Source organism: Aphis gossypii, chromosome 1, assembly GCF_020184175.1.
Source record: "Aphis gossypii isolate Hap1 chromosome 1, ASM2018417v2, whole genome shotgun sequence".
NCBI lineage: Eukaryota > Metazoa > Arthropoda > Insecta > Hemiptera > Aphididae > Aphis > Aphis gossypii.
The window spans coordinates 3,181,520-3,208,642 of NC_065530.1; the positions used below are offsets into that span (position 1 = coordinate 3,181,520).

At 25.3% G+C, this 27,123-nt stretch overlaps 2 protein-coding genes across 2 annotated transcripts; one reads left to right on the top strand and one right to left on the bottom strand.

Moving 5' to 3' along the window:
* Positions 1 to 6,564: 6,564 nt before the first annotated feature.
* Positions 6,565 to 12,320, bottom strand: LOC126549096 (uncharacterized). The gene is made up of 7 exons (XM_050197527.1): positions 12,124 to 12,320; positions 8,804 to 8,994; positions 8,463 to 8,654; positions 7,909 to 8,235; positions 7,580 to 7,836; positions 7,363 to 7,522; positions 6,565 to 6,903 (listed from the first exon to the last, which is right to left on the bottom strand). The coding sequence occupies exons 2-7, from the start codon at positions 8,988 to 8,990 to the stop codon at positions 6,767 to 6,769; spliced, it is 1,260 nt and encodes a 419-aa protein (XP_050053484.1). The 5' UTR covers positions 8,991 to 8,994; positions 12,124 to 12,320; the 3' UTR covers positions 6,565 to 6,766.
* Positions 12,321 to 17,137: 4,817 nt separating this feature from the next.
* LOC114123192 (modular serine protease-like) lies at positions 17,138 to 27,074 on the top strand. Its single transcript, XM_050197526.1, has 17 exons — positions 17,138 to 17,253; positions 19,472 to 19,532; positions 19,981 to 20,103; positions 20,189 to 20,353; positions 21,017 to 21,222; positions 21,660 to 21,827; positions 21,893 to 22,026; positions 22,116 to 22,283; positions 22,641 to 22,797; positions 23,246 to 23,478; positions 23,902 to 24,115; positions 24,217 to 24,432; positions 25,040 to 25,207; positions 25,273 to 25,406; positions 25,505 to 25,672; positions 25,921 to 26,077; positions 26,659 to 27,074. Exons 1-17 carry the CDS (start codon positions 17,208 to 17,210, stop codon positions 26,841 to 26,843), a joined length of 2,703 nt encoding a protein of 900 aa, XP_050053483.1. The 5' UTR covers positions 17,138 to 17,207; the 3' UTR covers positions 26,844 to 27,074.
* The last annotated feature ends 49 nt before the right edge of the window (positions 27,075 to 27,123 follow it).

The window sequence follows — 27,123 nt, forward strand, 5'->3', positions numbered from 1 at the left end:
CTGAACAAAGACGCAACGGCAGCAAATTTCTTTTCAGGACATGGAAATGGAATAAAATATTAAGCAGAAAATTTACAGACTAGGAAATTAAAATAAAGTTTAACATAAGCTCATAGTACCTACATCGAAAAAAAGAATAAAATTATTTAAACCTCTTTTTATTTTATATTTAGAATATGTATTTAAAATATCTTGATAATAGTGCTTAATGAATGATGATATTTAAGCGCATTATAGTTAACTTAAATACAATTTTTACTTATATATTTTAATGGATATTGAGTTTCTCTTTTATAATAATACCAGTAAGAATATAACAATTAAACTATTACTGGCGTGTAGCTAAATAGCCTATCAGTTATGCTGTGTTACATAAACAAATTATTCAAATATATTATAAAAAAAAAAATATATCAGTTTAAACAGTCTTTTTTACAGTACCAAAGTCAATATAACTGTTAAGTCAAAAATAATAATTGATTCAAATGATATAGGCACTAAAAATAACAAATGATGTATACTGAATTGAACTCCGCAGGGTAGGAGACCGATTAATAGACCACAGCATAGATGGTAAAAGGTCTTACAAAAATAAGAAAGAACTAAAACCAATACAACTAGGGATAACCATTTATTTTAAATCAGCTCTTGATAGAGACCGACGGTAAAAAGTTAGTTTTGCGGCTATGAACCTCAACCTCTAGAGCTGAAAGAAGAAGAACAACAATATACTAGGAATCAAAATATTTGTAAACTGAAATTTCTCATAGTGATATTAATATGTAACATAAGAAATGTTTCTGAGTACACAAAATTATTGCCATTGCAGTCATTGCGTAACTTAAATTAGATTAGATTAATAAATATAACTTATTTTGTAGGTAACAAACAACAAACAGTAAAAGAAAAAAAAAGTTAATTGATAATTTTAAATCATAAAATGGATTACCATAATCTTACAAAAGTAATTGTTTGTAATGTTTGTATAAATATTAAAATAGGTAATTAAATTAAATTTTTAAAGACAAAGCCAAGTTTGTTTAGCCATTATTTAGCCTTTTTGGTATTTTGACATTTTCCTATAGACTGTAACTCTTTGTTTTGATAATCTCATAAGAAATGTTATCACAATGTGACTCATACTTTGTTCTGCTTCTTTACAACGACATGTTAAATTATCTTTAAATTAATTTAAGACACTGCCATGGAAAACACGAGTGTTCAACTGTACACTAAAAAGTTACATGACGGTTAAAACTTAAAATAGTTTACAAGCTTAAAAGATAAGATACTTTAAAGCTTATAGACGGAAACCATTTTGTTCCGGTACTGATAGAATGAGAGCTACCATGCTTCAGGGGATGACAGCAATAATAGAGTGGTGGTCAGTCGTTGACAGGTTCTCATTCCAGATATTCAAAAAAATTTTAATAAAATATGTGTATGTGTATCTTCAATTAATCTGTATAATCAGTCATACACTTATATATGTATAGACACGTCCAAAAAAACTATAAGCTGCATGTGATGTAGTAGTACACAATCAATTTTAAAACTAGTTTACACACTCACTCATATTATATTATATTATAACCATTTATGTTTATCTATATACTTTGTCCTTCAGTCGAACATATAAACGCATACATCAAATAAGATACATAAATTAACATCATTTATATTACAGAGTCATGGAAATTTAAATTATGTATAGAAGACTCGATTTTGTATGCAAAATGTTATAATTTTTGTTGGTATATTATCGTCTACATATCTTATACATTTGAAAATTAATTATTTTTAATAGGTATTTAATAAATATTATAAAAGGTATTTTACCATACTAAAATGTTTGTTAATCTATGGTAAAATATTTTTAATTGCCGAGTTTCATTAATTTGATATAACTATTGTAATACGATTTAAGGTTTATATTGAAAAATATATTGTTTTCTTTAATTAGAGTTCACCATTAGCCACGAAGGTGATATATTCCTGTTCAATGTATTCATGTTTAGTTTTTGGTAAATAATATCAAGGTTAATGAGGTTAATGAGGTATGTAGAGACGGCGCTTATAATACTCACAGTCCACAGATATAAAATTCAGTCGTCATGTATATAAAGTTCAGTTGCTTATTACTTATTACACTCAAAATCGTTTGGAATGACCCGAATGTATTTAAACACATAAAAAAATATATTATGTTTTTGGTTAAAATTGATTAATAAATTGGTTTTGAATAGTCCTTTAATTTTATTGGAATAATGAATAACATTTTTGCAGGTCCACATTTCATTCAATAATTTTATAACTTTTGCATTGGCGAAAGTCATAAAATTACTTAAAATTAATAAAAACTATTTAAAATTAAAAAAAAAGGTACTTTTAAGTTGTATTTAATAATCATAATACGAATATCAAAAATATTATTTATAATGCATTATCAAATGAGTTAAATATTAAGTTTACATCTGTATTACGGATTAGTATGTTTCTTTTTTCCAATAAATTATTATAGTATAATGATGTTATACCAGGATCCTATGAATTTTTCAATAGGTTAGGTTTTATTGATGACTAAATAATTTGTATATTATTGCTTGTTATTTTTATATTCTTAAGCATGCATGCACGAAGAATTCGCCACTGATATCATGGAATGCTATGTTTCTTTTCTCTAGTAAATAATAATAGCATAACTATATTATAACGCGATACTACAAAATTTTCAATACGGAAGTGTAGCTAAATTATCTATCTAGAACGCCGTGTTACGGAATATTAATATTCAATTATTAACATATTATTTAAAAATATAATATATTGTTTAGGGTACTTAAACACTGTAATGAGAAATCGTTCAGGAAGTATAATTATACAGTGTATAAATCATCTATACTATATAAATTATAATATTAGTTTCACCTTTTTGTCAAATAATAATTATATATTTCACATAAAAATAATAACTTTTTCGTTTATAATGAATAAAAAAATATTAATTAATAAATTGTTACTAACAAATAGTAAACTTAATTAAAAATATTGAGATATATTAGTAACAGACAACGTGCATTTATGGAATTTCGTAAAAGGTGTTCACTATACATGTAATTTAATTGAATTTCAAATTTTAAATAACAGTTTAAGAAAAATTTAATTTAAATATCTTATGCACCTAAATATTACAGTTAAATCTACTTATAAAAATTACAAAATTATAGGCAAATAAATGTGAACCATACAAAGAAATATCGGTAATTATGACCTTCTTATCATAATATACCCATACACATGTAGTATAGATACGAGTGACTTTTCCATAATGATTGTGATAAAGAAAGCGTATATATTTTTTTTAATACTAGTGCATTCTTAGAAAAAAAAATAATAATTAAAACTATAGGATTCAGAATATTATACGCAGAGTACGAGTTGACCTCGAGTACCTGTTTACTTACACCAATACAATTGAATTTATTCCCGGATCATTTATAAGTATGAAAAATTAAATTCGCTATTGTTAAATATCAGTAACAAAAATAGAACAATCCAAGAAAAACAAATTTTTTGAGAGAAGTAATGACTAAGTATACTGGTAATCTCATTACCAGATACCAGTGTTTAAAAACAATATAATATTTTAAATAATTACTTTACTACTACAATTCTTTAATAAATAAATAAATAATAAATATAATTCAATAAATAAAAATTAATGACCCTAATAAAAGGCTAAATAAGGCTTTCTAAACAAAATGTCGTACATCATAAATTATAAAAAAATTAATACATTTTAATGATAATGGTTAACATTTAAGCAATAATGTTATTTAAAAAAACAAGTATAAACTAAACAACATTTTGAGATTAATATTAGACAACAAGTCAATTTTTATTTTACGCAGTATTTTTTTTTCAATTTTTCTTTATTTATAATTTAGAAAGATTTAATTTATAAATTATTTCGGTCATCATGTATATAGTGCCATAAAACATAATTTACAGTTGACACACTCTAGTATTCATAACCTGTGTATACTGTATACATTTATAAAATCTAAACAACTTAACATTTATTCTTCTTTTCTAAAGTCAATCAATACTCAAACATATTTTATTATTTTAATTTTGAGTATAAAATTTTAATTTTTTTAGATTTTTTAGATTTTCTATTATCTCACCGGAGAAGACAAAACTAAAACAATTACCTATTTCAATCGTATGTACATATATAATTCTAATATTTTATTAGATAATTACAATAAGTATAATAAGTACCTACCTAAGTATATTTAAAAAATACATACAACTATAATGTGCATTATGCACATGCACATGTACATAGTATGTAAAAATCCTTATCCTGAATTTTATAAGCCACGAAGTTGTAAATACATCAGAATTCAAGCTGAACGAATGCGCTTTATAAATCATACATACGTTTTATATTTAAATAAAATTCTATAATTTGATCACCAAATGCAATAGGCTTAATATAAATATTTAACTTGGTCATATTTACTGTCCAATTACATTCTCTAAATTATTTGATTGATGACTAGACGTAGTACTAGACAATTAATTAAATTGTATTTTTAATATTAGTTTACGAACGATGGTCCCAATTAGTGGAGTGATGGAAATTGTTTGCATGGAGAATTATATTATTGTTATCAAAATTATATTAAGTCTTTATAATACAAAATCAATGAAATAAAAAACGAAACTTTTAAATCGCATTTGAGTGGCTTATCTGCAACGAACGATACCGATTACTCATTGTGGAAAGCCACAAGACGCATTAAAAGACCTCGTACACATGTACCACCCATTCGTAAAGTAGACGGCACCTGGGCACGCAGTGAGCAAGATAAAGCTGAAGTATTTGGGCAACACCTTGAGAATGTATTTCAACCAAATGATATCGCTTCCGAACTTGATATAATACAATGTCAACCACTCAACGAAACAAGAAAAAAAATACGATATTTTACACCTCTAGAAGTCGCTCATGAAATTGATAACAACATCAACCCAAAAAAGGCACCTGGTTTCGACGAGATCAGCCCACGTATACTTAAAGAGTTACCAAAGAAGGCGGTCATTCTTTTAACACATATATACAATGGAATCCTACGACTGGAATATTTCCCTAAGCAATGGAAAAAGGCGCAAGTGATCATGCTACTAAAACCAGGCAAGCCACCTGAACGATCTACCTCGTACAGACCGATATCGCTTCTTCCAAGCATGTCAAAGCTCTTTGAAAAGCTTCTTCTTAAACGATTAAAACCACTTCTAGAAGAAAAACACCTCATACCAGACCATCAGTTTGGTTTTCGGAACAAACATTCTACTATTGATCAAGTTCATCGTGTCACTAATGTAATAAGCAAGGCACTGGAAGAAAAAAAATATTGCTGCGGACCCACACAGCAAATTAATGTTTTTGAAATATTTTCAAAACATTTTCAAATGTATGTAAATATTTGATTGAATATTCACAAAATATTGTAATCATATATTCAAATATTTTCAAAATATTGTCACATCACTTTTTGGCAGGAAGAAAAATGTTTTTAAAACGTTTGCTTTCAAATATTGTTAAAAGCTTTTTATGGAAATCTTGCCAAAACGAAATACCAACAATATTATTAAAATAAATGAACACTAATATTTGTATTATATTTTAAAGAGAATATTTCCAAAACGAAATACCAACAATATTATTAGAATATGATGATAAATAATAAATAAAATGACCACCAATAATTTTTATATATTTTCAGAGAATATTACCTAAACGAAATAGAAGCAATATTACTAATAATATAAAATTTGAATCAGGCATATATTTTATTTGTACACAAATAAAATATTATACATATTATAGACAATAATCAAATCCTATTTTCAAATAACAAAACAAATATATATATATTTTTATGCGGTTTATTTATTAGAACATCCATAATAAATAATAATGAACCCATCAAAAAAAAATTAATAATTGATTGAATAATATAATATAATTTTAGTTTGTGTGAAAATACATAATACTACATAACAATGGATGATAATTAATAGAATCCATAACCAATATATAATACAAATGACAAACATTTAATGGATACAAAATATAAAATTAAAAAAAAAGGAATACACTATAGAAAGTTTTAAATTATTCAACTAATTATATATATAATACAAATTTTAAATTATATAAAAGTTAATTATGTAAAACTGCATATAACACACAGTAAGTACCTACACAATATCATAAAATATATCATATTATATTATTAATGAAAATTAATAAATATTTAATATAATATTGGTTAGTGTGAAAATACATAATATTCAATATAATATAAATAGAAAACATTTAGTAGATACTAAGTATAAAACACAAAAAAAAAAAAATTAATTAAAAAAAAAAAGAATACTACTTACAAAATGTTTTATAATATTCAAGTAAATGTATATGGATAGTAAAAATGTTAAATATTATAATAGTTTAAATAGTTAATTATTTAATACTGAATATAACACGCGTACTTATAGATATACAATATAATAGTTTATAATATTTAATAAAATAAATAAATATTATATAATTATATGTGATTAAATAAACAAAAAGAATACAATTTGCACAAATGAAAAAAAAAAATTTTAAATGTACCTCTTAATGTTAATAATACACATTTATTAAAAGAACGAATTCTGATCATATAATATATTAGTGATTTGATTTTTTTTAAGCTTTATTATTGATAGAATATTTTTCCTTAGTCTTTTTTATGCGAGCTGATGATTGAGCCATCCAATTTTTCAATGGTTTTTCTATTTCAATATCACTAATATCTTTGTATTGTCTCATTTTTCTTATGGATTCTAATACAATAAAAATTATAACACTTATTAGTACACGATAATATTTATTGTAAATGTTAATTACATAATGTTGTAATCATTTCCATAGTTGATACAGTAAATAATTAATACTAAATAATGGAGCAATTAGTAATGTATAATAATTCAGTATATTTTAATATTTTGAAATTTAAGTAAATAACATATATAATATACAGTAATGTGCTAATGTCTATTATTATTATCCAGTGATAATTATAAGAGTATATTTTATTTGACTTTGTTGTCATAGATTTTAGTTTTATAAATAACTGATGATGATATAATAAAATAGGTAATTTGATGTTATTGTAATCAAAATAATATAATTAATTTTGTTATTGTTATTGAACTATTATCAAAATTTAAGGTAAGTTTTTTCTGAGTTATATGTTCCATTTTTTAATTTAAAAATAAAATAATTTTCCTATCATTACTTACCAAAAATAATTCTACATGTTTGAAGAGTTGAAAACTGTTTTTTTCCTTTGAACCCAATATAAGAATAATTTGCCAAAAAGTTGTCAGTAAATAGTTTTTGCATGATTTTCCGTACAGTTTCAGACATATTAGAACCAGTGAGACGAGACAATTCTAAAATCTGTTACAAATTTAATTAATCACTCATATATGCTATTTGATTTTCTCTTATAATCACCACTTTGCTTCTGAATTTTTGTTCATTGGTAAGTTTATCTTCCATAGTATCTAAATCAGCATCATTATTAATACGCATCAAATCATCAGTATTATCAAAACCATCAAAATGTAATGTTTCTGATTGGATATTATTTAATTTATCTAATATTTGTTGTTGTACTGCAAACAAATTATCAATATTTTCTTGTATATTTTTCAAATCGTGTTTCATAACAATAATATTTCTATTTATGGATTTTTGAAAAGCTATATTTCCTATATAAAACACACAAATATTACTTATATTAATCATACAAAATATATCATGGTACACAATTTCTATCTTACCACCATCTCTATTATCACCAGAACTAGTTGGAGTTATTACTTGTCGAATCAAAGTTGGAGTACGTAGCTTCTTTTCTGAATCTAGAAAACTATCGTTAACAGAAGCTTCAGAAGATTCAGAATTAATGGATGTATCAAATAGATTTCTTTTTGACGTAGATTTTGTTTCATTTTGAATATCTGAATGCGGTCTAACACTCTCTGTAATTGTTTGTATATCTTGTGAATTTGATGTGCTTTGCACTTGTGATAAATTTGAACCAAAAATTATATCTTTGTGCCCTTCAAAAGAATTATAATCGGATATCAAATTATCTACTGTTGTTCCTGAAACATATATTAATAAAATTATAATAATATCACAAATAGTAAATAGGTAAGATTAGCTTATATGATTATAATTTTTCTTTAACTAATTGACAACTAATATAATATACACACCAAATTAAATGTATGTACTCAAATTGTGTATTAATAAATGAAATTTCTATATGACTACAGTGGTAGGTAACATAATATAGTATACAACTTTATAATTGTATATTTTCCCTTACCTTCAATTTCTTCTAATATTGGAGGACATAAAACATCAGATGTATAATCGATGCCTCGATCGTTGCTGAATTCTTGAGATGAATAATATACTTTTTTCCTTTTTTTCCTAGTTTCCTTGTCGTCTTCATTGGAGGAAAGCTCAGACGTATCTTGAGCTTTTAAAGATTTTAAACGAGCTTGATGGAAACTCTCTAGTAGTATAATTTTAAATAGGTATAAAATATATTGAAATACAAATTATCTCTATTACCTAGGTATATTATTAGCTAATAATATAATATACCTTGGTATATTATTATTATATTTATTATTGCTGTACTTATTAAAAATCAAAACATACTTATATTTTGTTGTAGAGGACGGGCGTCATAATAGTCAAAATCTTCTCTGTTTGGTTGAAAACGTCCTTCTAAAAATTTTTTTAGATTGGATTTTTTTTTGGGCCATGCACATGCACCTTTGTGATACCATGTATCAGGTACAACATCAACACTATTGTCCACAGCAAAACAGACAATAGTCCACATAATTCTAAAAACATTATATTTCGTATTAAGTTACTAAAATATTAATTTTAATTTATTGATACAGGTGTATATTATGCTTGTTAAATTGGAGCTATTTTTGTTTTACTAATCATTCATTATATTGTATCTGTATTGAAATATATTGAATATAATAAAAATATATAAAATAATGGAATATCTATAGAGCTATAAGTAATAAAGATTAAATTTTTGTTAAACTACCTTATATTATTATTATTATTATTTATAATGCTAATACGATATAGCCATAACAATAAAAGTATAAAACATAATAAATTAAACACAAAATACATAGAGGCCAACTTTTTACATCATACTCACTATATTAATTAAGAATGAATAATTGGTATAGCTGTAACTAAACCCTCAAAATGAAAAATCATCATTTTCATTTTAATATCAGATTCATCCCATTCGAATGAATGTTGAGAAAGATTATTTACGTTATAAATGTTGAGCTTAGATGATTTTAAAGGGCTAATAAACATTTCTTCCTGGTTTAAAAACATTTTACCAATTAACATTATATTGTTGGAAGTTATTGATGATACAATTTCAGTTATTTTTTTATTTCACCACTTTGAATTGAAAAATAACAATTTGGCTCTTTGGTGGTAAATTTAACTTTTTTGATATTATTATTATTATGTTCTATGTTTCCACTTTTACATTTTTCTTCATAACGTCGAACAACTTGTTGTAAAGGTTTTTCATGTTTACGGAGCATATTTTTCAAATCCTTCATATAATTTTCAAAAGGGAACGCACTACAATAATCGAGTGGCCCAAATCTAATATAATCATCAGGTAAATGAATTAGGCTATGAAAATTGTATGACATAAATTGACTTCCGTAGATTTGTTCAAATGATTTAACAAAATAAACAAGAAGTTTGCGAGCATACTCAACATATTGCTTATAGTTAGGGCTTAAAAGTATTCTCATAGCAATACTTAAGACCATAAAATGTTCATAACAGTTACTAGATAATATGTTTTTTAAAACTACTGGTCCTGTATACAACAAAAACTGGCGGAATTCAGTAGCCTTCCAACGAGCTACATCTTCTATAGCCCTTGGTTTTCGTGAAAAATCATTGGTTACATCAGTTTTTAATGTCAAAAGAGAATTTGTAATTTTTCTAATTTTCCAACTAGGCAACCGAACAGTCTTTGGTCCCTTATGTTGCCAAAGAATAATTAATTTCCGCACAACTCCCAAGCAAACCAAGTGCATATAGTCCAAAGAGAATATATTAACTATATCAAGGTCAGGGATCATGACAAGGGATGAAATTATTGAAGATGTATGATGTTCTTCGTCTTTCATAGTTATGTAATCATAATGAGTTCTTTTTTCACAGTTTTCGATAAATGGAAAACAGACACGATTCTCTAAATATTCTCCTTCTATTACACACCTTGAACATGAAAAATAACCAGCATGTCCCTTGTTTCTCATTACAAATGATCTGGCAGGAGCATCACAGCAAATTACTTTTAAAATTACTTTTTTAGTAATATTATTTATCATTATCCCATGGGTAGATAGTTTAAGCATTTCTGCAATAAAATCTTTAATAAATATGTTACTATCTTGAGGTTTATTGTGGCCATAGTATATTCCAATAGGAAAAACATTATTATTATAAGGAAAAATATAAGCCAAAATTGGCCAAAATTGGCTTGAACTACTCTTGCTTAAAGGTAGACCATCCATTCCGATTACAATACTTATAACATCATCTAGAGAAAATATCTTAGAATACAAATTAATACCAGTTTCTAACCCGAAATGATAATATATGCCATTCGGTTCGATTTCTCGAATATTAAAAACTTTTGTTGATCCAGATTGAAGTAATGTACGGCTATCGACAGGAAGAAAATTAAGATTGACATCATTTTTTAATATTTTTAATAAGGCATTAGAAGAATTTTGGGGAACATTGAAATTTACCATCCATGTTCTTAATTTATTTTTAATATTTTCACTATATACTGAACTTTGTGTAAGAGGAATTGATATTGAATTTGAATCTGCATTGTTTCGAGTACAAATTACATTACTTAAATAATCTTGATTTAAATTATTGTTATATGATTTATAGAAATGTTTATTGGTAATATGGTTATGTCCAGGTAAACTACTGGTTTGAATACTTGTATTGATACAATCATAATTATCATCATGTGGAGGTGATGGAGTATTTTCAACAAGACTATCTGAGATTTCATTTATAGATGACCATTCTAGAATTTGCAATTCTTTTTGCAATCGCCTTTGTTTCGTTCTATAACTAGTAGTTTTAATCATTTGTTAAGTTATAACTAAACAATTTTAAATTGTATAAAACTTAGTTTCTTTGTAAATAATTGTATTTAATAAAGTCTATAATTCTACTAATTAGCAATATGAATAATATCTGAAAAATGAAAATAAAAATTGATAGTATAGGTATATGGATACAAAATACGAATTATAATTATTATTTGTGACTATTCTAGTAGGTATTTATTTGTTATGTGAAAAAAAATTGATACCTATATTTTGTAGTTTTTCTTTAAAATAATAATCCAACACTTAGGTATCTTTATACATACCTACCTATCTATAGGTACAATTATTATTTAAAAAAAACATATATTAAGATTAGGTATATAAAAAAATATATAACCATAATATATTATATATTATTTAAATGCAATAACAATTATTACCTATATATAATATTGTATAATTTTGCTATAGGTAGGTACAAAAATAAAATAAATAATAATAAAATACTATTTTTAAGATTCTTGTTGTAAGCTTTGCATGTGTGATCACATATTTCTTCTGAAATATTGTACTAATTTATAAACTTATTTCATTATATTTAATTAATTTTTGTAATGGATGAAAATTACTCAAAAAAAAAAAGAAAAATGATTCTGTGTAAATACGTTTTGTCTAAGTTGCACGTGGGCTAGAGAAGGAAAACAAACAGTGCATTGCCAGATGTCCTAGTATTAATACTCTAAATAATGTAGATAGATAATAAATTTATAATATTCTAATAGTAATATATAGTAATATAATTTATTATATATATTATATATAGGTACTTACGCGTATTGGCTGGTGGCAATTACCGTTCGTTGCGTATAATAATAATATGCTTATTACACTTATTAGCAATATATTGTAGGTTGTACTATTATAATTTATATAACTTATGGCTGAATCAAAACACTATAGAACTGTAGAAGTATAGAACACGTTTAGCTTATACGCTCTTAAACAGCGCATTAAACTATTAAAGGCGAGACAGTGCACCACGGAAAAAAGAAGTAATAATAATAATTAAAGTATTAAACGCTCTCGCGACACCCGTCGCCGATAGCTATTTGCTGTGGTACAGGTGGCGGCGGGGTGGAAGACGCGACAAGCGCTTCGGACCTGTATGGTCGGGTCGTCGGATTCACTGATTACAACAATTTTGGAATAACCCATATTTTATTTTTATTATATTCCTATTACTTTTGACTGGCCGTCTGACCATATTATAATATTAAATGTAGTATTATATTATGGTTCATAATAATAATTTATAAACTATAAAGTATAACGAAAAATAGAATACCACTAATTAATAATATTATATAATATATATAAATTTGAATAATACGTTGTGTGTGTATATTATGACGTATATTATTGTTGTTACAATATGTATTACCACTATTACCTCTCAGCAGTCAGCGGTGTTGTGCCTATAATTACTATACGCCAGCCCGGTTATTGAATGAATGTGTTGTAATTTTATTGTACTTGGTAGGTTAGTTGAATAATAAAACATCATATACGTGATGTCGGCCGTGACCACTGGCCATTATTATAATATATAATTCAATATTATATTATATTATATCAAATTATATCAAAATTCAAAAAAATGTCTATAGCGTAACTTATATCTATTGATGATATTATCATAATATATATCATATAATAATTATTATAAATGAAATAATATGTTATTATGATATCTATCAAAAAACAATCTTAATAATATATGTGACGAATAATATTATTTTAATTTTTAAAAGTATTCCGCTGTAGTAGATATATTTTATGTATAATATGTCGTAGGCCATATTGAAAATTAGTTTTTTTGCGAAAAGAACGGGTGTAGCCCGTTGGCGAACTATACTATTATATTATAGTTATTATTTTTCCAAACGGCCTGCTGTTTTTTAGGCTTACGCTTTTAACTATTTTACTTATTTTATTTTAAGGCGGTGTAGGTTATTTATAATAACTATACACAGTACATTTATAACATTATTTTTCCGGCAAACGCATCAGCTATTTTTTGAAACATTTAACATGTATACTGAATAAGTATATTATACGATAATTCATTATAATTATTATTATTCATCAAAATTCACTAATTGCAAAAAAAAAAGAGCAATATAATAATATATGTAAACTGATCTATTATATATTTTATCAATGACCTACCTATCAATGAATATAGTTTGGAATATTTTAATATAAGTTAAATATAAGTTATAACATTATATTAAGTACTAGTTTAAACTAGTAAAATAAATTTATTTTATATTGCTAACAAAAAAGAAAATATGTAAAATATTAAATTAAATTTAAATATTACAAAAAATATTACATTATATACAATATATTATATATTATTATGTCACAATATATTATTGTGAGTAGTAAACATATATTTACTTTTTGTTACACGTGATTTTTTATGGCATTTTGATCTACACAGTATACATTATAACATAATTAATAGAAACAGCGAATATACATTCGAAATTTGGAGGGAATGGTTATCAAAAATTTTTTTACAAAACATAGTGCAAAACAAATAAATGCATTATTGTCGGAAAAGTAATATATATATGTATATTGTATATACTGTGTACCTAGCTCGAAATGTATTTACTTAATGAATTTCACGAAATTCGATCCCACGATTAATTTTTTGTAATATATATTATAATATATAAAATAAAACTAATATAATATAATACACTGGTCAACAACTTTAAATCGCCATCATCATTGAAAAATTACATCAGTTTACATGTTATAAAAATTTGCTTTTGCTCTTTTTTATCTGTACAAGTATAATAAATTACCGTTAAATACTTATATAACCTATATTTGAATAATTATTCAATTTACATGTTTGAATGTTTCAACAAATAGATGCACTTGTCGGAAAAATAATGTACAATGGTACATTGTATATATAAATCTACCCTTAAAATGAAATAATTATTGAAAAGTTTTGATTATTTTTGGTTTTGGATATTTTGAGGTCAAATATTTTCAAAACATAGGATGGAAAATTGGTATATGATATTTGGTATGTAATAATTTGAAAACATTTTGACTATATTTGAGTTTAGATATTTTGAGATCAAATATTTTCAAAACAAAAGATGGGAAATTGATAAATCATATTTGGTATACAATAATTTGAAAATATTTTGACTATATTAGAGTTTAGATATTTTGAGATCAAATATTTTCAAAACATAAGATGGGAAATTGATATATAATATTTGGTAGGTAATAGTTTGAAAATGTTTTGACTATATTTGGGTTTAAATATTTTGAGATCAAATATTTACAAAACAACTGTATAATATTCTACAGTAAATATTTGAGGTGGATTCTTATTCAAATATTGTGAAAATATTAATGTTTTCAAATTGCTGTGTGGGGAGTGTTCCTAGACGTAGCCCAAGCCTTCGATAAGGTTTGGCATAAAGGACTACTCATAAAACTACAAGAACAACTACCACACACATGGTGCGCACTATTAAAATCTTATCTGACCGAAAGGCAATTTAGAGTTGTGCATGAAGAAGCGATAACAAATTGGAAAAATATATCAGCAGGAGTACCACAAGGTAGTGTATTAGGACCTATTATTTATCTGCTTTACACAGCTGACATCCCAACTGATTGTAACGCAACGACAGCCATGTTTGCCGATGATACTGCAATTTTAGCAACAAGCAATGATCAACAGACTGCGACTGAAAACGTACAGACCTCAATCAACCTCATCGCTAACTGGACAAGGAGATGGAAAATCAAGATCAATAGTGAAAAGTCGGTGCACGTAAATTATACTTTACGCAAAACTGAAAATCTCCAAGTGTCGCTGGATCATACGGCAATCCCACAAAAGGACTCAGCCAAATACTTAGGTATGCACCTTGATTCTCGCCTTAATTGGAAACACCATGTACGACAGAAAAAAATACAAATAAAGGAAAAATTGCGTAAACTGTACTGGCTTGTAGGAAGACATTCCTCACTAGACCTGACAAACAAACGGCTACTATATGTAGCTATTATCAAACCGATTTGGACTTATGGCATACAACTGTGGGGTTGTGCCAGCAAATCCAACATAGAAGTCATTCAACGATGTCAGAATATTGCACTTCGTACCATTGTTGCAGCATACCGTTTTGACAGGAATGAGATCATCCATCGAGACTTGAATATATCATCCATCCAGGACGAAATCAAAAAGTTTGCCAACAAACATGCGAATAAACTTGAGCTGCATCCGAATGCAACTGCTAAACAACTTCTAGACAACTCGCAAGACATTAGGCGTCTCAAACGCCTAAAGCCATACGACTTAGTTTAAATCACTTAGGCTTAGGAAAGGGACTATCTCATTGGAGATAAAATCCCACACATGTTTATGTATAATATATATTTTAGTAATTATTATTGTATTTTAATATTTTTAATATTTCAATATTTTAAATGTTACTTATAAATAATCATATTGTACTCACCCTCAATGTATTGTATTTATAAAGACCTTTGGTCGTTTAAATAAAAAATGCCATAGGCAGTAAAAATAAAAAAAAAAAAAAAAAAGTCTTTATAATGATTTTTATTATACTAAATTATGTAAATTGACTCAGATGTTAGAATGAATTCTGTAGACAAGAGCGATAACGTCGACGATATGAATTCTATCATTTAAGAAATAGAAGTATACATATATATTTTTTATAAATATAAAAATGAACACTATAATATAATTCTTTTTTTTAAATTGTATAAATTCAATTAAACGTTTATAACTGAAGAATCATCTTCTGATGAATCGTATTCTGATATAGTTACTACGATTAAATAATAATATTAGTGGATCTGATTACCTAGTGGAGAATTATTATTTTTCTGAAATTGAATTGATGTTCTACTATTATTATAATATAGAGTCTTGTGTTAAGACATTTTTTTATTTTTAATACTCCACCATAAGTTTGTTCTCCGTTAAATTATATCCGTGGAAAAATTTACGTACGGGCTGTTAATTCTTTTAAAAATAAAAAATAAAATAATTATCACTATTAGGATAAATTTCTGAATCATCCTACCCCTTACTAATTAAATATTATTAATAATTACTATTAATTTTCATATTATTTTTTCTTACAATATTGTGTGAAAACGTGATAAAATTAATTTAATTTAATTTAATATATAAGTTGGTAAATTTCATATTAATTGTATTTTTCATATTTTAGACATCTCGGTAATTTGGTATTTGCCATATTTTTGTGTTCACGACATTTTGACTGCGACTTTATGATGTGGATTGGTAGATTCGTGTAAATGTATACTCATTTAATCAGAAGAACCAGTTTTACAGTTAATAATATATACCTACTTCAAAATATTACTGGAAATAAATAAATATCTACTTGATGTAGCAGTAGAGTTATATAATCAATTTTAAAACAAGTTTGCTTAAGTACTCCTTTAATTTTGAATACCCATCTCATAGTCTGTCCTATTTTGGTCGATCATACAAACGTAGCAACGCGTATAAATGGGACATAAAAATATCAATTCTAGCTAATAACCTGAATTCGGCTATATTAATTTTTAGAAGACCTAGCATTACGTATTGTGTAGATGTAAATGTGATATTATAATCGTGTGTATTGCAGTACATATTATTCAAATATAGTTTTAAAAACGATATAATTCTCTGATTAAGTTTAAAATAAACTCATTTTTTTACAGATATATATTAGTGTTAATTTATTATACATGAATGCATAATAGTTAGATGTGTTTATGTTAGATTAGTCTATTAAATATTCAATATTAATTTATCATTGGTCATGAAGGTGGTGTATTTCTGGTTAATACATTTTTATTTAATGTTTGGTACGTAATATAATGTTAATACAGTTTAAATTATAAAAATATATAATATTGACGACTAGTTGGTTATATTACTTGTATGAAAAAAAAGGTAGGTAATACAATTAATTATTATCTTTAGTCAAAAGTTTTTAAATATTAATACAATAATACAAGTTTTTGAAAACAATAATATGTCATATTATTATTGAATAAAAAAATAATAAGATATAAAACTGATAAAATGTTCGTTATTTCAAAAACTTATAAAAATAATATTTTGCCCTTATATATGCTACATACTTGTATTAGTTGTATTATAATTTAATTGATGATAATAATGTATTAATAAATTAAGATAAAATTTACTTAAAAACATTTTTATATTTACTTTTACAAAGGTTTTATTTTTTTAATTTTCAATAACATGATGGAAATATAATGTACTTTAGATTTTAGTTATACTTTATAGTTGTATCTACTCGTATCTATATGTAAAAGTCATTTTAGGGTTAAAAACAAAGAATGTTATTAGTATAATGCTGTACCAACTATGATTTTTATCAAATGGTAAACAGACAATTGAAAATCGCAAAAAAAAAAGTCATAGGTATGTCTAGATAGTCTAGGATAGTCAGTCCACATCATAATTTTATGAATGGACAACTGTTCTTCATTTTTGTTTTATTCTGTTTTTAATTTTGATTAGTTATTAATTTTAACTAATGTATAGTCTATACAATCTATTTTAAGTTAACCGTAATGAAATACTTCCTTTGATAAAAATTATCTTTTCTTTTTACATTCTAAAGTATTTTAGTGTTTTGATGGAACGTATATCTATGCAATTTATAAAGCGATCATTACAATATTTGAAACAACGAATTTGAGACACCAACATCAATTTTCCCATCATATTACGAAGTGTATGCAATGTGTCATAAAAAAAGTTTTTCCTGCATACTAATAATATTGGTACATATCGGAAGCCTTTAACATTAAATTTCATCATATTATCTGGATTAAAAAGCCAAGTATTTATTTTTGTAGTAAAACTTCTTTACAGAAGGTGTGAAAAAAATGACATTCGGGCACCCTCAACATTATGGTCGGGTGTGACAATAACCGAGTGTGCGTAATGATATGATGATGATTGTTATGTAGTTTTATTGTTACATTTTGATATAATCTTATCTGTAGTAGTTACGATGATTTTATAACAGTACTGTGTGATCATATATTTTTACATCTCACGTAAAAAAAAAGAAAAAAAAGAGGAAAATTGAGTAAAGTAATGAAAAAAATCGTACAATTTTTAAATGTTATTTTCTTTTTAAAATTTATTCTAATACAAATCAAATACTCTATCACAGCTGTTCCCAACCCAAGGGCCGTGAACCATATAATATTAAATATTATAAATATTTAAAACAATATAATTATATATTTTTGTTATATTCCTAATAATATTGCTGGTTAAAATAATATTTAATCAATATTAACTACAATATACAATAAGTGTTCGATTGACGGTATCAAACGTTTGAATGTATTGAAATATTATGAATTATTACGTGAGACCAGCTAAGTTCTCAGTTACTCCCAAAATACACACTCCATGTGTAAATATAAATATGCAGGAAGTGTTAGATGATTCACAATATGTGCCAAAAGTGATTTCTCAAATACCAAAACACTAAGTATTATTTAATGAACATTTGAGGATTTAAGTTTGTTTTGATTTATGGAAAAAATTAATGTAACTGGCATCTATGCGTGAGACTATTGTTGAGTATTGTCCTCATACAATGGATTTTTCACGGTTACCTATTGTCTTTATTCAATAGACCATGTTGTTTTTGGTTTAAGGAGTATGTAAAATACACAATCTATATTTATAGATCTAACACTAGAAAATAAAAATATATGTGAAATGAGAAAAAAATGTACTTAAATTAAAATAAAAGATGAAGAAAGAAACCAATCAATGGCGACTCCTCCTTTTTTGAGTTGATCTAATATTATGAGTATATTAGTTGTTAAAGGCTTTAGGTATTTATTTCTTATTCATCACAATTAATTAATATTACTTATTTGAAACATCAAAAATGTATGTAACAATACCACAATGGTCTATACTTATAGTTTATAATATGCACAATTTAATAATATATATATATATAAAACAGATCATTATGATTTATATTACTACACCAATTAAAATTACAAATTAATTTTTCAGGAATATGCGTTTTTTGTGACAAAGAACTTGAAAGACGACAAACTGCATCATATTGCATAATGTTGGTAACTTTTATATTAATTATTATTATATTATGCTATTAAAAGCATCGAAAATAGGGTAGCTCTGGGAAGATGTCGACCCAAACACCTTAACCTGCTCTATACTAATCAATATACTAGCTATAATACCTTATGTAAATTATTGTACATTCATCATATTCATACATTACACATAAATTTATACATTTCTTATGACTTTATCTTATACTATATAATAGAAATAATATAGTAATAATCTATTGGGGAGATTTAATATAGTGTTCTATTTCACATTTAATTTTTTTAAACCTAAACTATTACCTACGTAGTAATGAAAAAAATGGGTTAGAAACCCCTGAGAATTTTTAATTTTTTCTCATTTATGCCACTTCTTATTATTATGTTTATAGAATATACGATAAGATAAAACATAGCATGGCTTCATTAACTATTGTGATGTAATTACAGAAATTCCGAGGACACGTTTAATTGTTCAAATGGACTGTGCATTGATACGTCGGCTGTCTGTGATGGTCATGCAGATTGTTCAGATGGTTCAGATGAGACCAGCGATTTGTGTGCTAAACTAACGTATGGGAAAATATGACTATAACTTAAATCAACAATAAAAAGTTTTAATTTAATTTAATACTATGTACCTATTTGTATAATATAGATGTAAAAGTTATGAATATCGATGTCAATATGGAGCTTGTGTGGATAATGTTAAAAAATGCAATGGAAAAATTGATTGTATCGATGGTTCTGATGAAAACTTAACCGAATGTAAACTAAGATCTATAAACCGCACTAAACATATCAATGGGTCGTCCAAATGTCTGTAAGCGTTTTTTAATCATACTTACTTTTATTCATAATATTTTTATTACATTTACTTAATCAAACTAAAAAAAATATTCTTGAATATTCATTTTCATATATATTTATACATACTACCAGTACAATTTATTTGTTATTTAATTCTAATGATGCAATTTATTTTAGGTATAATATTGTATAAATGCGTAATGATAATATGCACTTAATTTTTCGTATAATACCTAATTGATGTATAATTACCTATATATATATCATACATGATAGGTATCCAATATCAAATATTATATTGTATAATAAATATTGATTTTAAAACTTTACACATCTTTATGTTTAAGTTTTTGTTTTATTTAAAGCGAAAATCAATACAAGTGTAAATACAAGGTATACATGGGCAATGTATTGAACAACTTTTGATGGAACTCGAAATTGTAAAGTTGGGTCTGATAAAAATTTATATAGCATTTGTTAACATATTTTCAATAAGTGTTCTAAATAAACTTATTTTAAAGGTTAATATTTTTTTTTTGTATTATATAATTTGTTTCAAGGAATGGTTCAATAGATTTCTACTCGCTGTGTTTTATTTAATTTATCATCGATTTATCGATGTAACTTAGATAATTTATCATATTATTGATATTTTAATTGATATTTGTAATTTAAGGAGTTTATGTGTTTTACCAACTGCAGAAGGGATTATATATTCTTACAAAGGTTCAAATAATGTTCTACCTCACGGGACATTAATTTATCCTCGTCGCATTGTAATTGAGAACTGTGAAATTGGATATTATAAGGCTTACCCCAATAGTTTTAGGGTTTGTAAAGGTAATGGAAAATGGATAACGAATTCTGAAAAATTGTGTTTTAGTAAGTTATATATTTCAATATTTTTACTGTAATAATTTATTACAACATTTATTTATTGTAACGATTATAATTTGTATAATATGCTATATACTCAGCTCCATTATCAGATAATAATAAAATGATATAAAATACATTCAGGAAGATTTGACTTATTGGTATTACGTTTTATTATTATTTCACTTTGTATTCGAATTTAAAATAAAAACGTTTTTTCGTAAATTTAAATGAACATTAAAACATTGTTTTGAGTCAATATTTAAACTAATTTATTTCTCATAACCCTAAACACATTGTCTTTTATAATTATTCAAATAGGTGATTTTATAACAGTGCACTGACATAATTTTAATCCTTCTACATTATGATATTATTTTCATTCTATAGCTATAGTTAGTTATAATATTTATTATTTATACTGGCGATCAAAATTATTTTAGATTGCGGTAAACCATATGTCAAACACAAATTATTGATTGATAATGGTAAGACAGCACATGTTGGAACAGCACCTTGGAATGTTGGAATTTATCGATTTAATGAAGATAATTCCATATATGACTTGATATGTGGAGGATCAATAATTTCTTCAAATTTAGTTGTTTCTGGTAAAAACTTTATTATGTATATAAAATTTTAAAATGAATGATAATTATTTGAATAAAATCTTTAGCGGCTCATTGTTTTTGGCAAAAAGATATGGTATCTAATATAATACCAATATACGATGACCTGTATAAAATTGCTGTTGGAAAATATAATAGAGATTTGACAATAATTGACAATGATTTTACTCAAATAATAAATGTAAGTTTTAAGCGTAAATTAGAATCTTATACACGAATAATAGGTACTATGATACAATATACCTATATTAAAACGAAACAATTTCATAGGTGCAAACAATTTATCTGAAAGAAGATTATTATGGGTATAATCGGTTCTATTCTGATGATATAGCTGTTATCGTATTAAAAAACAGAATTTCTATTAGTAGTGGTGTGGCACCAGTTTGTGTTGATTGGAGTGGTAAATATAATGTACAGAATGGAGCTCAAGGAAAGGTTTGTTTGATAAATAATTAGAAATTAAAATTATGATTTCATCATTCTAAAACCATATTTTACTACTGTTAATTTGTATGTAAATAGTCAAAGACTGTAAAAGACTCTGCTATATTATACATGGTTGTTATTGTATCATTTAAAATAGTACTGAAAATAAAAATCTTATCATTTAAATTGCAAAACCACTCAATATTATTCTTGTTTCTTATTTGTTCGATTTTAAAAATGATAAAACCTCGATCAGTTAGACTTAATTTAAATAATTAAATTTATTAATATTACTAAAATATACATAGTTACATTGAAAGAGATTAGTATTATTATACATTATAAAACGGTTTTATACTTTCACAGATTGTTGGTTGGGGAAAAACGGAGAAAGATACATTAAGTTCTGTTTTATTAGAAACAACTTTATCATACATCGATCACAATTCTTGTCGAAGCATGTATACAAATGGATTTCAGATGTTTGTGACTATTGATAAGTTTTGTGCTGGGTCTGCATTAGGTAATAAAATATTTAATTATTTGATTTTTTTTTTAACAATCATTATAATACAATTATATACATTGTAATTGCATATGCCAATTGATCATAAATATTACCAACTATTTTTAATTAATGATGTATAATATATATATAATTAAGAATTAACTTATTACATAGGTACATCAATATTGTGTGAATCCTAGACTATAAATCTGAGTTATAAAAACTTAATTAAAATTATTGACTTTTTTGTGATTCTCTAAATAGTCTAAATCTATAAACAATAATTTTACGCTTAAAGGCAAAATAATTGTTCACTTGTACTCGTATTTATTTTTATTGTCATAGGTATACAATTTACAAAAAAACCGATAACCATATGTCATATTACTTATATATTATCTGTATTAAACCTACAGCACAATGGCCGTATGAATAATTTGTCATTAGAATAAAATATCTTTAGTTTCAGGACCAGGGGTTTGTGAAGGTGACAGTGGTTCAGGCTTAACGTTTTTACATTCTGGTTTTTATTATTTAACCGGAATAGTAAGTCTCAAGGATCCAAACACAAATAATTCAATAGCAGTTTTTACAGATGTTAAATATCACATTAAATGGCTTCATGAACTATATAAAAAATATACTTTTTATGAAAGTCACTATACAAATAATACAATAGATAAGTCAAATTTTATGGTAAGTAAATAGTTTAAGTCAAAGTTTACATGAATAGATTTTTACTTTTGTGTAACAATTTATAACAGTTCATTCTTAGCGATTGTTCTTTTGAATTAAACTTAATATGGCATAGTATATATAGATAATATCTAAGTAGGTATTATGTATTTGGTTAATATTTATAAGTTTGAATAGTTTTTTTACATAAAAAAATTGTAAAATGTATATAATATATAAATGATATAAATAATTTTCTAACGGAATCACTGACTATTAAATGAGCATGATTGTATAATGTATACATTTATTATTTTTTAATAGGTATTAATATTAATTTTTAAGTATTAAGTTAACTTAGTTAAACTTTATATCAACTTCTGCCTTAGCGCTATCAATTTTTTAAAATTTTATATTTTTTATTAATTAATTATAATATTATAGGTTACGAAAAATGTTTGCGTTTTACCAACTGCCGAAGGGGTTATATATTCTTACGAAGGTTCAGATAAAATTTTATCTCGCGGTACATTAATTAATCCTCATCGTATTATAATTCAGAATTGTGAAATTGGATACTATAAGGCTTACCCCAATAGTTTTAGGGTTTGTCAAGGTAACGGAAAATGGATATCGAATTCTGAGAAGTTATGTTTTAGTAAGTTATGTATTTTATATTAAATATGTATACTGAAATAATTACCTTTTTATTTAAATAATATATATTCCATATTTGATTATAATTTGGCATGTTTATAGAAATGTGTCCACCTCTATTATCAGATAATGTAGATATTAAATGTACTCTAAATGGTAAGTTCGCTAATTGTTCAAATCCATCAATACCCGATACAATAGCTATACCATCATGTAAGCCGACATACATTTCATTGATTAGACAAGAAAAGACGCCAGTGGAATTACATTGTCAGTCTAATGGAATGTGGAATAATCAACTATATAAATGCATTCCACGTAATTGTAATTTTTTTTTTATGTATTATGAAAATTAAAATTTAAGATGAACAAATAATTGTTTGATCGAGTACAATCGTTTATTATAAATGTTTATTAGGAAGTCTTATATGCAATAGGTATTTGTATCTCTAACCTCCACCTACATAGATAAATTTTATTCTGGTAAAATTATTTTTTATAATTTGAGATAAATCTTAGTGTCAAAATAATTTTTACTGTCAATACACCTATTATAGGGGTTATAAAATAAAAAAATATATATTTTTTTGAGAATTCAGGTACCTATTGGTTTTACAATGTATTATTATTTCACTTTGTATTGGAGTTAAAAATAATATAATATTTTTTTTTAATTTAAATGAATACCTATTAAAACATTGTTTTGAAACGATTAACTACTTTATTTATCATATATTTCCCAAAATACTATTTTTTATTATTAATGAAATGGTTGATTCTATGAAAGTGCACTGACTGACATCCTCTTAAAGTTTTAACTCTTAAGACTTCAACACTATGGTTTAGTCTTTAGGTATTATATAGGTATTGTTGTTACTTATTAATTTTTGTAATTTGTATATTTTGTATTCAAATATTATTTTAGATTGTGGTAGAGTACATAATGATGGCAAAATATTGATTAATAATGGTAAGACATCACATTTTGGAACAGTCCCATGGAATGTTGGAATATATAAATTTAATGAAGATAGTTCCATGTATGACTTGATATGCGGAGGATCAATAATTTCTCCAAATTTAGTTGTTTCTGGTATAATCTGTTCAATATGTTTAAAACCTAAGAAAGAATGATAATTATTTGAATAAAATCTTTAGCGGCTCATTGTTTTTGGCAAAAAGATATGGTATCTAATATAATATCAATAAATGATGGTTTATACAGAATTGCTGTTGGAAAATATAATAGAGATTTGACACTAATTGACAATGATTTTACTCAAATAATAGATGTAAGTTATAAGTGTAAAAGTAGAATCTTATAGACTAATAATAATATGTAGGTACTATATTATAATACAATATATATTAAAACGAAACAATTTTATAGGTGAAAACAATTTATCTGAAAGAAGATTATTATGGGTATAATCGGTTCTATTCTGACGATATAGCTGTTATTGTGTTAAAAAACAGGGTTTCTATTAGTAGTGGTGTTGCACCAGTTTGTGTTGATTGGAGTGGTAGATATAATATATCTAATGCAGCTCAAGGAAAGGTTGGCTCTTAGTATTATTTAAATATTAAAATTACGGTTTAATTATAGTTTATTTCTATACATGTATCATTATATTAATATATAATCATTGACTATTTTTAATTTGCATATATGAAGTCAATTTTGATCGAATTCTAAAAGTCACAAAAATTTAAATAATCGACTTTATTTAACTAATTATACACTAACTAAGAAAAGCTAAATATTAAACTATTATTATAGTTATAAAATCATTTTTACTTTTACAGGTTGTTGGTTGGGGGAAAATGGATAATGGAACTTTAAGTCCTATTTTATTAGAAACATCGTTACCATACATCGACCATAGATCTTGTCGAAATATCTATTCAAATGGATTTAAAATATTTATGACTTATGATAAATTTTGTGCGAGTTTTACATTGGGTAATAAAATATTTAATTATCAACACCGTGTAACCATAGTTTTTTTTTCCAACAAACTTACATAATTAATTTTATTAAACTCTTAGTATTTAACTTGAACACATCCTTTAAATTAAATTTTAAATCGACTAAAATAAAATGTATTACCTAACTTAATTAATTAACATGTCGACATAATATGGTACTTTTATATTATATGTACCTAGTTAATAAGTAACACATTTTTTATTATTCTATATCAGTTACATTTAATCTATATTTTTCGTTTTACGTCCGTTTCTTTGAAGAACTCATCGGTAACAACTAACAAGAATAATATCACAATTATTATGGTCATTTTCGGAAAAATTAGGTTTATTAAATTAATTTTAAACCATCTCGAGGTTCATGTGAATATGTGATATTCATTCGCCTGTTACGTATGACCGTTACACACACAGAATCTTTACTAATACTTATTTTTTTTTTTTTTTTGGACGGTGTAGAGATGTAAATAAAGGAGTTAAAAGGGTACTAAGTAGGTACCTTAAAACAATCGTATGAATAATTTTTGACTTATGTAAAACATAATTTGATTTCAGGACAAGGAGTGTATCAGGGAGATAGCGGTTCAGGTATAACGGTATTACACTCTAATTACTATTATTTAACTGGAGTGGTAAGTGTCAAGGATCCCAGCATAAATAATTCAATAGCAGTTTTTACAAATGTTAAACACCACATCCAATGGCTTCATGCACTGTATAACAAATATATACCTACATAGGTATTATGTCAGTGACAATAATACATCCAAGTTCAATTATGTTTTGATGGAAATGTCATAATCATAATTAACAATAATTATAATTTAAATTTTCAATCGATATTTGTATAAATAACTACTGTTTACTCTCGAGTTACAATTTTTCATTTAAATTACACCTAATACGTATAATATTATAAACATATTAAATTCAAATAATCTTTTCTGCATGTACTTACACATTTTGTATTGTACAACAATCTCATGTTGATATATTAACCTGTATGTTCATGCGAATAAA

Excerpts from the sequence above, each read along its gene's own strand:
- LOC126549096 (XM_050197527.1), bottom strand. The coding sequence starts at position 8,990 with ATGTGGACTATTGTCTGTTTTGCTGTGGACAATAGTGTTGATGTTGTA. Across the intron at positions 8,655-8,803 it reads TCCTCTACAACAAAATATAA|AGAGTTTCCATCAAGCTCGT; the intron begins GTATGTTTTGAT and ends TTATACTACTAG. Across the intron at positions 7,523-7,579 it reads AAAAATTCAGAAGCAAAGTG|ATTTTAGAATTGTCTCGTCT; the intron begins GTGATTATAAGA and ends AATTTGTAACAG.
- LOC114123192 (XM_050197526.1), top strand. The coding sequence starts at position 17,208 with ATGAAGGTGGTGTATTTCTGGTTAATACATTTTTATTTAATGTTTG. Across the intron at positions 25,673-25,920 it reads CTAATGCAGCTCAAGGAAAG|GTTGTTGGTTGGGGGAAAAT; the intron begins GTTGGCTCTTAG and ends TTACTTTTACAG. Across the intron at positions 26,078-26,658 it reads TTGTGCGAGTTTTACATTGG|GACAAGGAGTGTATCAGGGA; the intron begins GTAATAAAATAT and ends ATTTGATTTCAG.